Source organism: Contarinia nasturtii, unplaced genomic scaffold, assembly GCF_009176525.2.
Source record: "Contarinia nasturtii isolate CC-2019 unplaced genomic scaffold, AAFC_CNas_1.1 Cnas_scaffold_220, whole genome shotgun sequence".
Lineage (NCBI taxonomy): Eukaryota > Metazoa > Arthropoda > Insecta > Diptera > Cecidomyiidae > Contarinia > Contarinia nasturtii.
Genome location: NW_022197577.1, coordinates 2,730,493 through 2,742,991, shown reverse-complemented (window position 1 = coordinate 2,742,991; position 12,499 = coordinate 2,730,493). Strand labels below are relative to the sequence as shown.

The 12,499-nt window shown below is 34.6% G+C and overlaps 1 protein-coding gene across 5 annotated transcripts in view; it reads left to right on the top strand.

Moving 5' to 3' along the window:
* The window catches only part of LOC116337194 (nephrin-like), a 279,498-nt gene that overhangs the window by 64,610 nt on the left and 202,389 nt on the right, over window positions 1–12,499 (top strand). For 4 of the 5 annotated variants that reach the window (XR_004200788.1, XR_004200789.1, XM_031761579.1 and 1 more), the window contains exon 3: window positions 7,923–10,471. Coding sequence is in view for 3 of the 5 variants with exons in the window: in XM_031761579.1 (XP_031617439.1) it covers window positions 10,060–10,471 (412 nt within the window). In the remaining 2 variants the exon portion in view is untranslated. The remainder of the gene's footprint in view (window positions 1–7,922; window positions 10,472–12,499) is intronic. The other variant, XM_031761577.1, reaches the window with a different exon arrangement.

Here is a 12,499-nt window from a genome sequence, read left to right as displayed (position 1 = left end):
GACTCCCATTCGTCTGTTTCGAGCAATTAGATTCATATCTGACTTGGTTTTTTACACAATAGTTTCTCGTATTTCATGCAAAAACTGCTGCAGCTTGAGATTTCAGTTGACCATCACTCTGTGAAGACATTTTTTGTTGTAGAAGACACTTTTTGGAAGAGAAAAATGGAAAATGAAGGAAAAAAACCACTTCAGAAATGAAACTCATTCAGATGAAAGCTCTGATCTCATTAACACTGATTGTTCGTACACAATTTGTTCCTTTCAAAAATTGACTCGCCCAAAATTGTCGTAAGCCGAATTGTCGTAAAGCAAACAAATTGACATTATGCGAGATAGAATTATTTGATAATTTGAATTACAACTTAAATTGTGATTAAGCGTAATTAATCGAAAATTGCGCATCAATATTGAGTTATATATTTATATGTCGATCTGTGTGTCATGACAGTCGCATCTCGACTGAGATTAAATTTTAATCGCCGAAATCACTATCAACCAAAGTCAAGCGAAAGCAATTCATTTGGAATCGCGCTTATTCATGCTTAATTCTTAATCTCACAAGCTCCCTTGTCATTGGAATCGTATAGCATGGTGTACCACCATATTTTACAGTAGAATATGCACGAGAGAGGGCAAGATATTCTGTTGTAATCGAATGTATTCAACTGTAATTCGGGTTCACGTATTTTGATTTATTTTTGTATCGTGTTTGCCAAGGTTCACCTTGATAAATTTGTATTGTGTATGAAATTGTGACCGACATAGCCACTCGATTCTCCATTTTGATTTAAATTGTGGTCTTCATTATGGTTTAATTGTGTATGATATCAACTTGGTAAATGTGGTTTTACAATGTTCGAATCGTCCATACACAACAATTATCGAGATATTTGTACATTGGAAAATGTCGAATTATCGATTGTTCAACCGATCGCATTCAAATCCTTAATCAATTCGTCTAACGAGCTGAAATGAAAACAAATATTCAGCATCGACAACCATCAGATTTACGTTCAGACATTCGCCCATCTCATATTTCCGCATGTATAAAATGGCTCTTCAGGCTACCGCCACTGACTTGAAGCCAAAAATTCTTCAAATTACTTTAAAACCGAAGCTCTTCGTTTTGATTTTCGTTCTATGAATAGATATTAAATGGAACGGCAATGCTGACCGGTTGATATTTCGTAGAACATTTAATTAATTTCAGAAAATTTCTGTGATTGCAACTGCTGGCTATTTGATAACAAACTTTTGTAGACATTGTTGGAAAATGAACTATATCTAATAAATATCAGAATGGGTCTATTTTCAATTATTTTATCGCTTTTATCAAGTTCTCATAACTGGTGCATTATCATATTATTTTCATTTGCATTTCGAAAGGTAATTATTATTATGCCACATTTGATTGTTTCGAATGTGTGCATGTGCCATCGCATGAGTGACTTTGACCAACTGTATGTCGGCCACTACGCTCCATTGGTACTACCATTTAACACAACTTGTATGTTTGTACACACATGTTTGCCCCCATTTTGAATTCATTGTGGCACACTTATTTTTTTCATTTTATTTGAATTAATTTTTTTTGCTTCTATTTACACCCTCCTCGTTTTTATCGATTCGATGTGTGGAAAATACATTGTATGCATCATTTTGCAAAAACACACATCATTAAATTAATGAGCATATTACAATGTTGATATTCGAGATAATCTAAAATGTATAAATTCGAACTATCATTCAGGCACTCACTGCTCTCATATGAATGTATCAGGGGGAAACAACTAGTCACAGAATTGCATTTACAGGATACTACAGTGGATGCTGTACCATTCAGAGCTGTTATTTCTATACAATTTTCCATGCGCTGCACCTGAATACAATTGTATCTTCCTTAAGAAAGAGCAGATTTTGCAAGAAAAGTACCCGCACCTCCGTGTCTATAACAGACCATTGCTAAAAATGTCTGCCCGAATCGATTTTAACATATTATTTACATCAAGTCACTTTCCCCTAGATGGCTGTGAGGGGTCAGCGGCACCGACAGTATAGCAAAACCACAATCAAATAACTCATTTTCACATTTTAATATGAAATTGTTTGCAAAAGTTTAATTGCTTTTTATAACGAGTTTTCAAGTTTTTTTCGGTGGTTGTCGGTTTTGTTGTTGTTAATATTATTGTTATAGCCTTTCTCCGTTCATAATGTGACATATTGACAGTTTTCATTGATGTCGCATTTTAATTGAATGGTTTTCACGTCCATATCTCTCTCTCCATTTTATTTCGGTTCAACAGACAGCACACCGAATACAATCGGCTCAAAAATTAATATCGATTCGAGTGCCTCCGAAACTTAGTTCGCCAAGTGAAACTGATTTTGTCTTCTCACAGTGTAATTTATTGAAGGCTCCGAAGAGCGAAATAGAAAGGCGCTAAAAAGTAAAAGACGAACAACAAGCAAAAAAAAAACGAAGATGAAAAGTTGAATATAACGTTCGAAGTGTGTCTAACCTTCTTTCATGATGATGATTGATTCGTTAACTCCGAAAATTGAGACGATATTACACATTATATACTCATGATTCAGAGTTTTAAAACTTTCTATAAAATGATAAATATTGAAGAATGAGCATAGAAAGTTAGACACACAGCGCGAATAAAAGACGAAAAAAGTAAACTTTGTGAGAATATTAAAGTTGACAGCACATACGACATTTCAGGATCATTGATTCAGAAATTAAATTTTTTAACATCACCAACGATGCCATCTTGTCTTTAATAATTCGCTGGTAAAGGGAGCGATATCCTTTCTGAAGTAATACAAAATTAAAAAAGAAGAAATAACAACTTTATAGAGTTAATGTCTTCATTTCGTGGGCGAATAGAAACATAATCAAAAATATAATCTAGCGAAAAGGTGACATGTGCGCGTTTTCAAAATAATATTCATTCCCAAATGTGATCCGTTTTTCGTGCCAAAACAACCATGCAGAAAAATGGACTTAAAATGGTGCGGCCACTCTTCGAAATTCGCATCTAAAATTAAAACCATTTCAGAAATTCAATTCGAAAAACGAAGTTTTTTCTTTGTATTATGAGTGTTCTGTGTTTCCGTATCAACAATGCTAAGCATTTCGGTTCGACGTCAATATTGGTATTGTTGTTGTTGGTCTCGATAATGTCAGAGTCACTTTAGCAGAACTGGTTTTTATGTCATTATAATATGCAGCAGCCACATCGAGACTCTTCCATATACATGTGCGTAGCTCCCGCTAAAGACAAGTATCAAATACTGAATGCTCGCAAAGCACGCAAATAATAATAAAATGTGAAACACCCTTTGCACATATTATATTGTAATCGTGTGCTGGTTGCTAATTTTATTAGTGCCAATGCAACGTTGAAAATTCACTCTTGGAAGCGAATATTAAATCATATTTTCGTATTTGTACATTTTAAGATCGACGGAATAAGAGCGCATTAAATGTTGTAAAACTTTGAATGTGCGGACCAAAGCACACATATAAACGCATCAAGAGTGTTCTTTAAATTCGTTGCGAATGTTTAGTCGAATTTGTCGGGTCCATTCTGGCGGTTGTGGTAAGAACGATAAAACACCAGTGGGACTTATATTCATGTTGTGCCCAGGGGCGATTCAACCAGATTCAAGTCCGTGTCACATTAAATGCTCAATTCTATTTCTAACGTGTGTGTGTGTGTGTGTGTGTTTACGAACCTTGCAAAATCGGCCTGCAAACTTTTGGGATTTCATTATATCAAACAACACAAACAGAAATCGAGTGAGCAAGAGAAAGATCTACTCGACTTGATTGCAAAAACGGCGAGAAAAATTTGTTTGCATTACATTTCCAATCCTTCTTTTCAGTTTGTTTCTTCATTTTAAACTTTTATTATTTTATCCGACAGCATGCGGCTGTGCTCGCTCTCTCTTTCTTAGTTCTCTCTCGGTTCGTATTTCTTACTAACTCGCTGTTTCTCTCACTCACTCCGCCTCTTCCTGTGTGTGTGCTTGTTTTGTCTCATCCGTGCTTTATCAGTGCGGTATTCAACGCGATGGTTTTGCTCTCGATAATTTATTAAAAATTTATGATAATAAACAACATCTGGTGATCGTATTTATTGGTGTCATTGGCAATGGCAACAATTCGCATTCCGTTTTTCCGCTCGTTCTTTTTTAAGGTCCCCATGGCACATTACATAGCATCTCTTTGCTTTTGGGTGTAAACGCAGCAGTTAACAACATCAGCGTCGGCGGTCGAATGAACCTAACCAATAAATCGTATGTCATTTTGAAACGATAAACTCTCTTGCTTGGCGAACGAAAAGAGTGAAAAAAAAAACTTTTACGCGGATTATTTTCGGTTGATCCCTCACTCTCTCGCACTCTTTCTTTCGGTTGTCACGCGTTTTCTTTTTTGGTTGGGAATTCTTTGGCCCGCTCATACATATAGATTGCTTATTATATGCTAATATCTATATCAATGATATACCAAGAACACTTTGAAATAATTTCCGAAATGGTTATGCGGCGATTGGATTAGCAAATTTACGTTCATCGAGTGGTGAATCGATGACACACACACACACACACTTTCATTTCTAAATACATTTCGTTTTGCCTGCACTTGATTTTTATACAATTTGAGTGTACACGGCAAAAGCGGACAATAGATTACATTTTTTTTGGCTCGCTTTAAACGCTTTCGCAATCATTACAGATTCAAGTAAAGCACATATTTTCAAAGTACACGGCCAGCAGAGCGTCAATTACGAGAAGAGAGAGGGAGAGGGAGAGAAGAAAAGGAGAAAGGCAAATGGGGAGAAGATGGCGAATAAACGAAATGTGTGGTTTAGTTTGGCGAGACGAATGGGAAATATTGAAATTAAAGGATCATTTGGAATGTTAGTGTGTGTGTGTGGTCCACAAGTGTTCTGAACATCTTTTTGTGTTTTATACAATTAAATTTTGAAATTGCAATGGCAATGGCTTGTTCAGCGATTGGAATAAAAATGGGTTTCGTTACGCTTTCTGGAATACTTACTTTTTACGAAATAGAGAGATAGAGAGAGGGAAGTAATTTCCATCGCAGTGGACCAACATAATTGCGATCTTAAAAAAGCACTTGTGCCTAAGAAAAAGCAATGAAGCAATGGCAATAGAACAATACGACAACGTAAAAATGCGGCAAACGAATAATGACCGCGTACAACTGTTCTTTCTACGGTTCTTCTGAGTGAAGAAAGAGGAAAATTATCCGAGAGTGGCAAGAAAAAATTAATTGGTTTCTCTTTTTGATACCTACGCGCCAAAACAACTGTATGACGAAAGAGGCGGAAAAAAGGGAATTATAACACACATAAAAACGCATAAATTTATTCAAATAAGCTCGTTAAAATGATTTGATTTTAATGTAGTACATGCATGTGAACAATACACTCTCAGACACGACGCGCACCGTCCGGCACCCATGCCCTATGGAACTGTGCTCTACGATGATTTTTTTCTACTTTCCCGCATTTTTGTTTTAATGTTCGTTTGCGTCCAACCATCGTACCACACAACTGAGCTCTACCATCCCACGCCATAATTTCCTTCATATTTTTCCGTATTTTTTTCTATTCTTGTTCATTCTGTGCGCGTGTTTAGTATTTTTGCATATCGAATCTAAAAAAAAATTGTTATCGCTTCCATATTCGTCCGCAATGTTTCCACATTGCTCAGGTCGTGTTCAATTTTTACACTTGGTTAAATATTTTCTAAAAAGAGATTTTATCTTGTTCAAAAGCGACCATTGTTCGAATCCAACTTTCCAGTTTCAACCTTTTCTCTTTTTTTCACTATGTTTTCTTTCGGCGTTTTCATTTTTTTTTTCTCTAAAGAATGCAGGAATTCACCGCGTTTCTTTTCAACGGAAACAGCATTTTGATATTCGATTTGCATTTTTTTCTTTGTCATTTCCTTTTTCATCTCTTTGTCACCAAGAGATTGGTATTCGCTTTTTTTTCGCTGGGCTGTAATTAAAGAAACTGACCAAGCCACTCAAACTTGTCCTAACAACTCTTTATTTTATTTTATTTTTTTTTTTTCATTTGAAAAGAAAGAAGAAATTACATTCATCCTTCGTTATGCCATTGATGTGGAAGCTACGATAATATTTTCAAATGGTCATAATTGACACAATTTTTCTCGGTGCGCGTGTTTTTGTACTCTTTGCAAAATTAATGGGACTCATTTAAATATTTGAATGAAAAAAAAGTGTTTGTGTTAATTTTTTCATTTAAATTTTTGACTATGACAACAAAGAAACTTTCAATGCTTTAAGATATTCAGATATATTCCATAGATTCTCTTGAACCAAGCGAGTAGAGAAAAAACACACACCGAAGTTTCTTCATCCGAAGTTATAATTGGAAATGAAATGTGGCCAATTCACTTTGAGCATAAAAACGAAATTTAACGAACAAGATAAATGGCGGATATATTTAAATGCAATCTGGATTTTTAATCAGCAAATTTACAGTCGCATTTTCAATATTGTTCAACATCACCAAGTTCAGCCGAGATGCTTCTAAAATTGATCGCAGATTTTCAAAATAAAGCGGTTTTTTTTTTAATTATCCCGATTAAAAAGCATAAAATTTACCGTTTTTCTGACATTATTTTGTTTTCGAGAATTGCGCATTGAAAAAAACTTAATCATTTAATGATTCTCATCAGATCAAAATAAAATATTAAAACGAAATACTTCATTGCGCGAATCAAGCGTTCATCGTTACGCTGCATCGCACAACCAACGTCGGTGCTGACTACACATTGAATGGGAGTTAAAAGCGCCATAGCATCGTTCTCCATTTGTCAAAAGTTTATAACAAGTGTTAAAGAAGATCGTCGTATCTCGGAAAAAGTTGAAACACACGCGCCACACTACACACAAACACACAGTGAATCCAAATAGAAAATTACATCCCAAAATAGGATAGATAAGAAATTTGCTCAACAAGCAATATTTCAGTCCAAGAAAATGCTCATTTTTAAATTAATATTGTGAATAAATAATGAGCAAATAGCGTGGTCTCTCTGCATTTTCCATTCCTATTTAAATATTCACGGGCAAAGAGTTTTTGAATAACGATTTTCGTCGATGTACCAGAATGTTTGGCACGGCACACCACATTCGCAGCTTGTAAAGAAGAAGCACAGTTATTTAGTGAGTGAATCGTTCATCGAATGCTTCTCAAATGATAGACACTTCGATTTTTTTTTTGAATGGCGTTGTAATTTCAAGCGCGAGCTATAACACACACACAAATGTTCGTGTAACGCAAATGCAAAAGTTCAATGAAACTCCATAGATAATTTAATTACCGTTTGGATTGCGGAAAATGATGGAGAGATACGCGATGGAAAAGTTTTTGGTAAATTCCACTTTATGATGTTACACACATTTGATACAATCTGCCCATCTCTCCTCTTTCTCTCTGTGTGTGTATCTTGTTTGCCCGTAATCCGCAAATTCCGCCGAAAAATGTTTGTATGCAATGTGGAAATTAATGAAAATTGATGAACAAACACGATTTTTGGCCTGTTTGCTTCGAGTGAACGCAAATAAAAAGTTTACGTTTTGAAACCCAACAGGGAATCAACATTTTGCTAATTTTATGAATAATACAGTTTGTGCAATATAAAATGTGTGTATCTTTCTGCAATCGTTCAATTTCAAATGCATTTTAAAACGCACAAAACAATATCTCAAACATACAAAATATCCCAAACAAAACCCACACAACAAATAAAAAAAGTTCGCAATTCGTCGAACTTTAATTTGTATTGAATTTAGTATGGCGTAAATTTAACACTTTTTCTCTTCTACACTTTTTTTTCATCCACAGAAGTTCAGCGAATAGAACGTCAGCAATCATAAAATAGGATTGGAAGCTTAACCACATACGGCTCGTGCTGCATCAGTTAAAATGCGATCTGTGGACAAACGAGGAAATTAGAACAAAATAAAAAGATCGAAATCAACGCGGCAGGAAAAAAAGGCGAGAGTAATTTACTTTTTTGCCGTGGTCATCAAGAGTTTTTTTTTTCATATCGCAATTCAATCGTAATTTTTCGAAATAATACGCGTTGGCACCATGGTTTGTTGTTGTGACTCTTGCATTCCGTTTTTTTGACCATACAAACGCATCATAATTTTTATTTGCATTTAAAGCATTCGTTGAGCGAAACAAAAAAATTACAGTATTTTCCAATTGGCACTTTTTATATATGCAATGGCTATTTGAGGGCGAATGGACAATATAACACTTACGCCAATTCACCACAAGCAGCCGATACAGGCAGACAAATAATAATAAAAAAAACAACATTCTCTCTCTCGACAACCCAATGAAATGCAAAAACGTCCGTATCCAATAAAAATTTAAATATTTTTTACCAGTTCGCGCGCCAATTCGAGATCCCATTGTAAAAGAAGCAGCGACACCAGCGAGGAAAAAAAATCATGAATTAATTACCAACAATGAACATCGCAACAAAAATTTAATCTTCTATAAAATTGAAAAAAAAGCGCTCGCAAATACATTTCGTGTGAATGCGACACCGAATAGTAAAAAAAACTTTTGCGAATATTTTAAATTATTCTGCATTGTGAAAAGTGTGCATGTATGCAAATAAATCGATACGAATTGAACAAATATTCCGATCACAAAATAATTCGCTTTACAAAACCAGAGTAATTTTCACCGAATTTAAATAAAAACGGTGCAATCATATTTTCTCATTTGGACAGCAAGAGATTAAAGTGCAAAAGAGTGCACAATATCGAACCAGAATAAGAGTTCCATACTAATTTCTGATTGATTGCGGTAAACGCGTTGTTCTGTGACAAATTTAATTTCCCAATTTGAAGCAGACTGTAGAAAAACCAAGACCAACAGAGGAAAAAATATATATACACATTGTATCGATTTGCCTGAAGTGAGACTCACTCAGAGAGAGAGAGAGAGAAAGAGAAAATAAGCCAGTAAAACCAATTGATTAAATTGAGTGTTCAGTTGCGTATGTGTGACATTCATTTATCGCATCGACACTGATTAATCAACTAGTAATTTTGTTTTTGATTTCACACACTTCTGATCCCGACTATCAACAAGGAACAACAGCTGCCACTATCACCGTACAAAACACCAACAACCATAATACTAATAATAATCTACAGCACATTTCGCTGGGCGAATCGCAAAAGTAATAAATCGTAACATACAATTCGGTGCGAAATTCGATCACGCTGCGGGCAAATTGTGTGACATCGTTTTCAGTCATCCGAAATGACCATAAACTATTTGCTGGACACAATAAATTAACGAAAATAACAAATTTGCGCGTATTTATAAAATTTGTGCGTGCATAAAAATGTGTCCATTTTTGAATTTCGATGCAGTAAACACATAAACAATATGCAATTCAGTGGAAAAATGCAAATTGGTTGACAAAAAAAAACAACATTCGTAAATAATTGAGTGAATATAAATAAATGAAAATAAACAAATAGCGGAAACCAATAAGTGAGCTTGGTACAGAGAAAAAAAAAATTAAATATAAAAAAACATATGATGCGAGACAAACGAGTGCAATAAAGAGTTTGTACGCGATAGAATCAGATAAAAAGAGATAGAATAAACGCACGAACCAAAACTAATAGTTAAATTGTGGCGAAAAATATTTAATTAAATAAACTGTAGCGATATTTCACTTATAACATTTTCAATTTGCCATTTCAAATTGGCAATTTTGCTGAATGTTTTGCAAATCGATTATTATTTGGTGCTTTTTCAATTAGATTACGTGGAAAACCCCATAAATTAGCTTCGATCACGAAAATAACAGACGCACAACAACACAAACAATACCAAACCAATTGCCAAACCCTGCCAAATGCTGATAAATTTGCCACATTGAAAACATACACAGTCATTTGTCGTGCGGGTGTTCAGCGATATTATAAAAATAAAAGCAGCTTGTATGAAAAACGGACAGAGGTCATATCACATTGTTCTAAATAAAAATTTCAACAATTTTAATCGACGAAACGCAGCGTCAACAAACTGCAACGTGAGTGAGAAGAGAATACAGGGGAAAGAAGACAAAAACAGTAAAAAAAAGAGAACGAAACAAGTGATCAAAACATACATTCCAATGGACAAAATGAAATCACAACACGGCATAAAGTTGGCTAGCAACAACGGAAGCAGCCGGCACAATGTTGCTACAACAATAACAACTGAAAACAATGCACACGGAAAAGCGATTGCTTTTCGCAACTGTGCGCATTTTTTCAATTTGATCGCGACCATTTTATTCGCAACGATTATGATTGTCAATGTTCGGCATTCATGCGGATTAATTGAAATTCAAACAGAAAAGGAAAAACACGGTAAGTAAACAAGCGAAAAAAACATTTACAAATACATTTGTTTAATTTTTCAAACGAGATTACCCTTTTTTTACTGTACATTCACACACTGTCGCTCTCTCTCTTTCAACATACCCTTTCCGTTCATTTTAATTGTTCGGAATTTTGTTTGTTGGAAAGTTAGCGAAAGCATTTATTTACGAAAAAGTCAGTGTCGCCAAGGGGCCGCAACCAATACCCCGTGTAAAAGTGCCAGAACAAATTAAACAAACAATTGGAACAAACAATTCTATAAATAGTAAATCAATAGAACAAATATGTTAGATCGCTTGAAATGCCTAATACAAACACGATGAAAAAAACATCCAAATCATAAATCAAAAAGGTGATATCTCTGTTTTCTAACTCTGGTGGGTCATTTTTTACATCAAACATCAGTTGTTTATACAACTTACAAATTATATCGTAGATTCAATTTCACTTGTCTTCAGTAGGTTCTATACAGATTTTTCCACTTATTATATTTTTGTTATTAAATAATTTACGAGCTCAAAAGTTGGCGTGAACATATAACTATCGATTGAGGTAATATTAAACTTTTTAACGATGTGAATGCATCATTTTAATTGTCCCAACTTAAATTTTTACATATAAAACATTAATTATCATCGAATTAAATATATTATCTTTATTTATTATTCGATTGGTACTTTTTTGTTGGTCCGATTCTGAATTTGCATTGAAAAAAAACCGTGAATAAGTTTTTTGTGTGATAACCATGTGAGTTGTTGTCTTCAATGGCAAATGAGTTGATGGTACTAACTTAATTCGACGTCAAAACGAGGTGAGTGCAGTAATTGGATTATGCTGAAAATTACGTGGAAATGTTTGGATATTTTTTTTGAATAAGACTTGGTGGATGATGATTTTCTGAAACTCGTAACCGCGTTACCTCTCATATATTTTAAATTGCCATTTCCACTCTATATATCAATTCAAAATTGAATGATATCCTGTGTATGTTTAAGTCAAATTTATTAGTACAAAGGCTATTCGGATTTGCGAATCTCTGTGTATGCAAACATTCGCATTTCGTTCAATTTCAGTTCCATTGCTTTTCCTCGCTCTATCTCTCTTGCCGTTCATAAATTGAAAAGGTTTTCAAAATTACCAGAGATATAAGCGTACGTTTGCGTCTTTCATATGAACTTGGATGATATAATTCGTTGGCGTGGCACAATGATAAATTCAACTGTGAAAAGATTCAATTCAACATTTTACAACGATTAGATGCGAGTATAAGCATACAATAGCATCAATAATTTTGCACATACAATTTAATGAAATGCGAGAGAGAGCGAGAACGAGCAAGAGAAATCAATGGAATCAACGTTCGTTGTCTAATGCACGCACTTGCACTCAATTTAATGAGCAAATAAACTGCAGGTATAGGGCGTACGCTTAATTCAGTTCACACAGGTTCTTCGCATCGCAATTTATCGTGCACACACATGAAGCAACATCAAATTATGAGGAACGCAATGAATGCATCGAGGGGATTACAAATAGGTATGCAACATATCCAAACCCCATGAACAACACCGTCTCTGAATCTGACTCGATTCGATCCTCTTCAAAATTTCCATTTAGTTCTCTCTTACTTAATTTTACTTTCATATAACTATACATTGCATACACACACCGGTTATTGGTCTCCGCGCCGTTTAATGTTTTCAATTCGAATGCATCGTTAACAATAAAGTCAAATGCAATCAAATGTAAATGCTGAATGTATTCGTCGACAACAACCAAATCCGTTTTGATTAATATTCAACTTTGGCACTCGTTCTCGCCAATTCCACGAATTTTCATTGTTTCTGCCAAAATTGCAGTTGATCAAAATTCGAAAAGTTTTCGCCGCCAATTTCGTGAACCGTCATTGTGCTCGGTTTTTTTTTTTTCAAAGCAATTCCATTTCACCTGGCAATTTAACAACGATGCGTTAAATAAAATTGTATAATAATAGAATTTATGGATATCAATTATGCA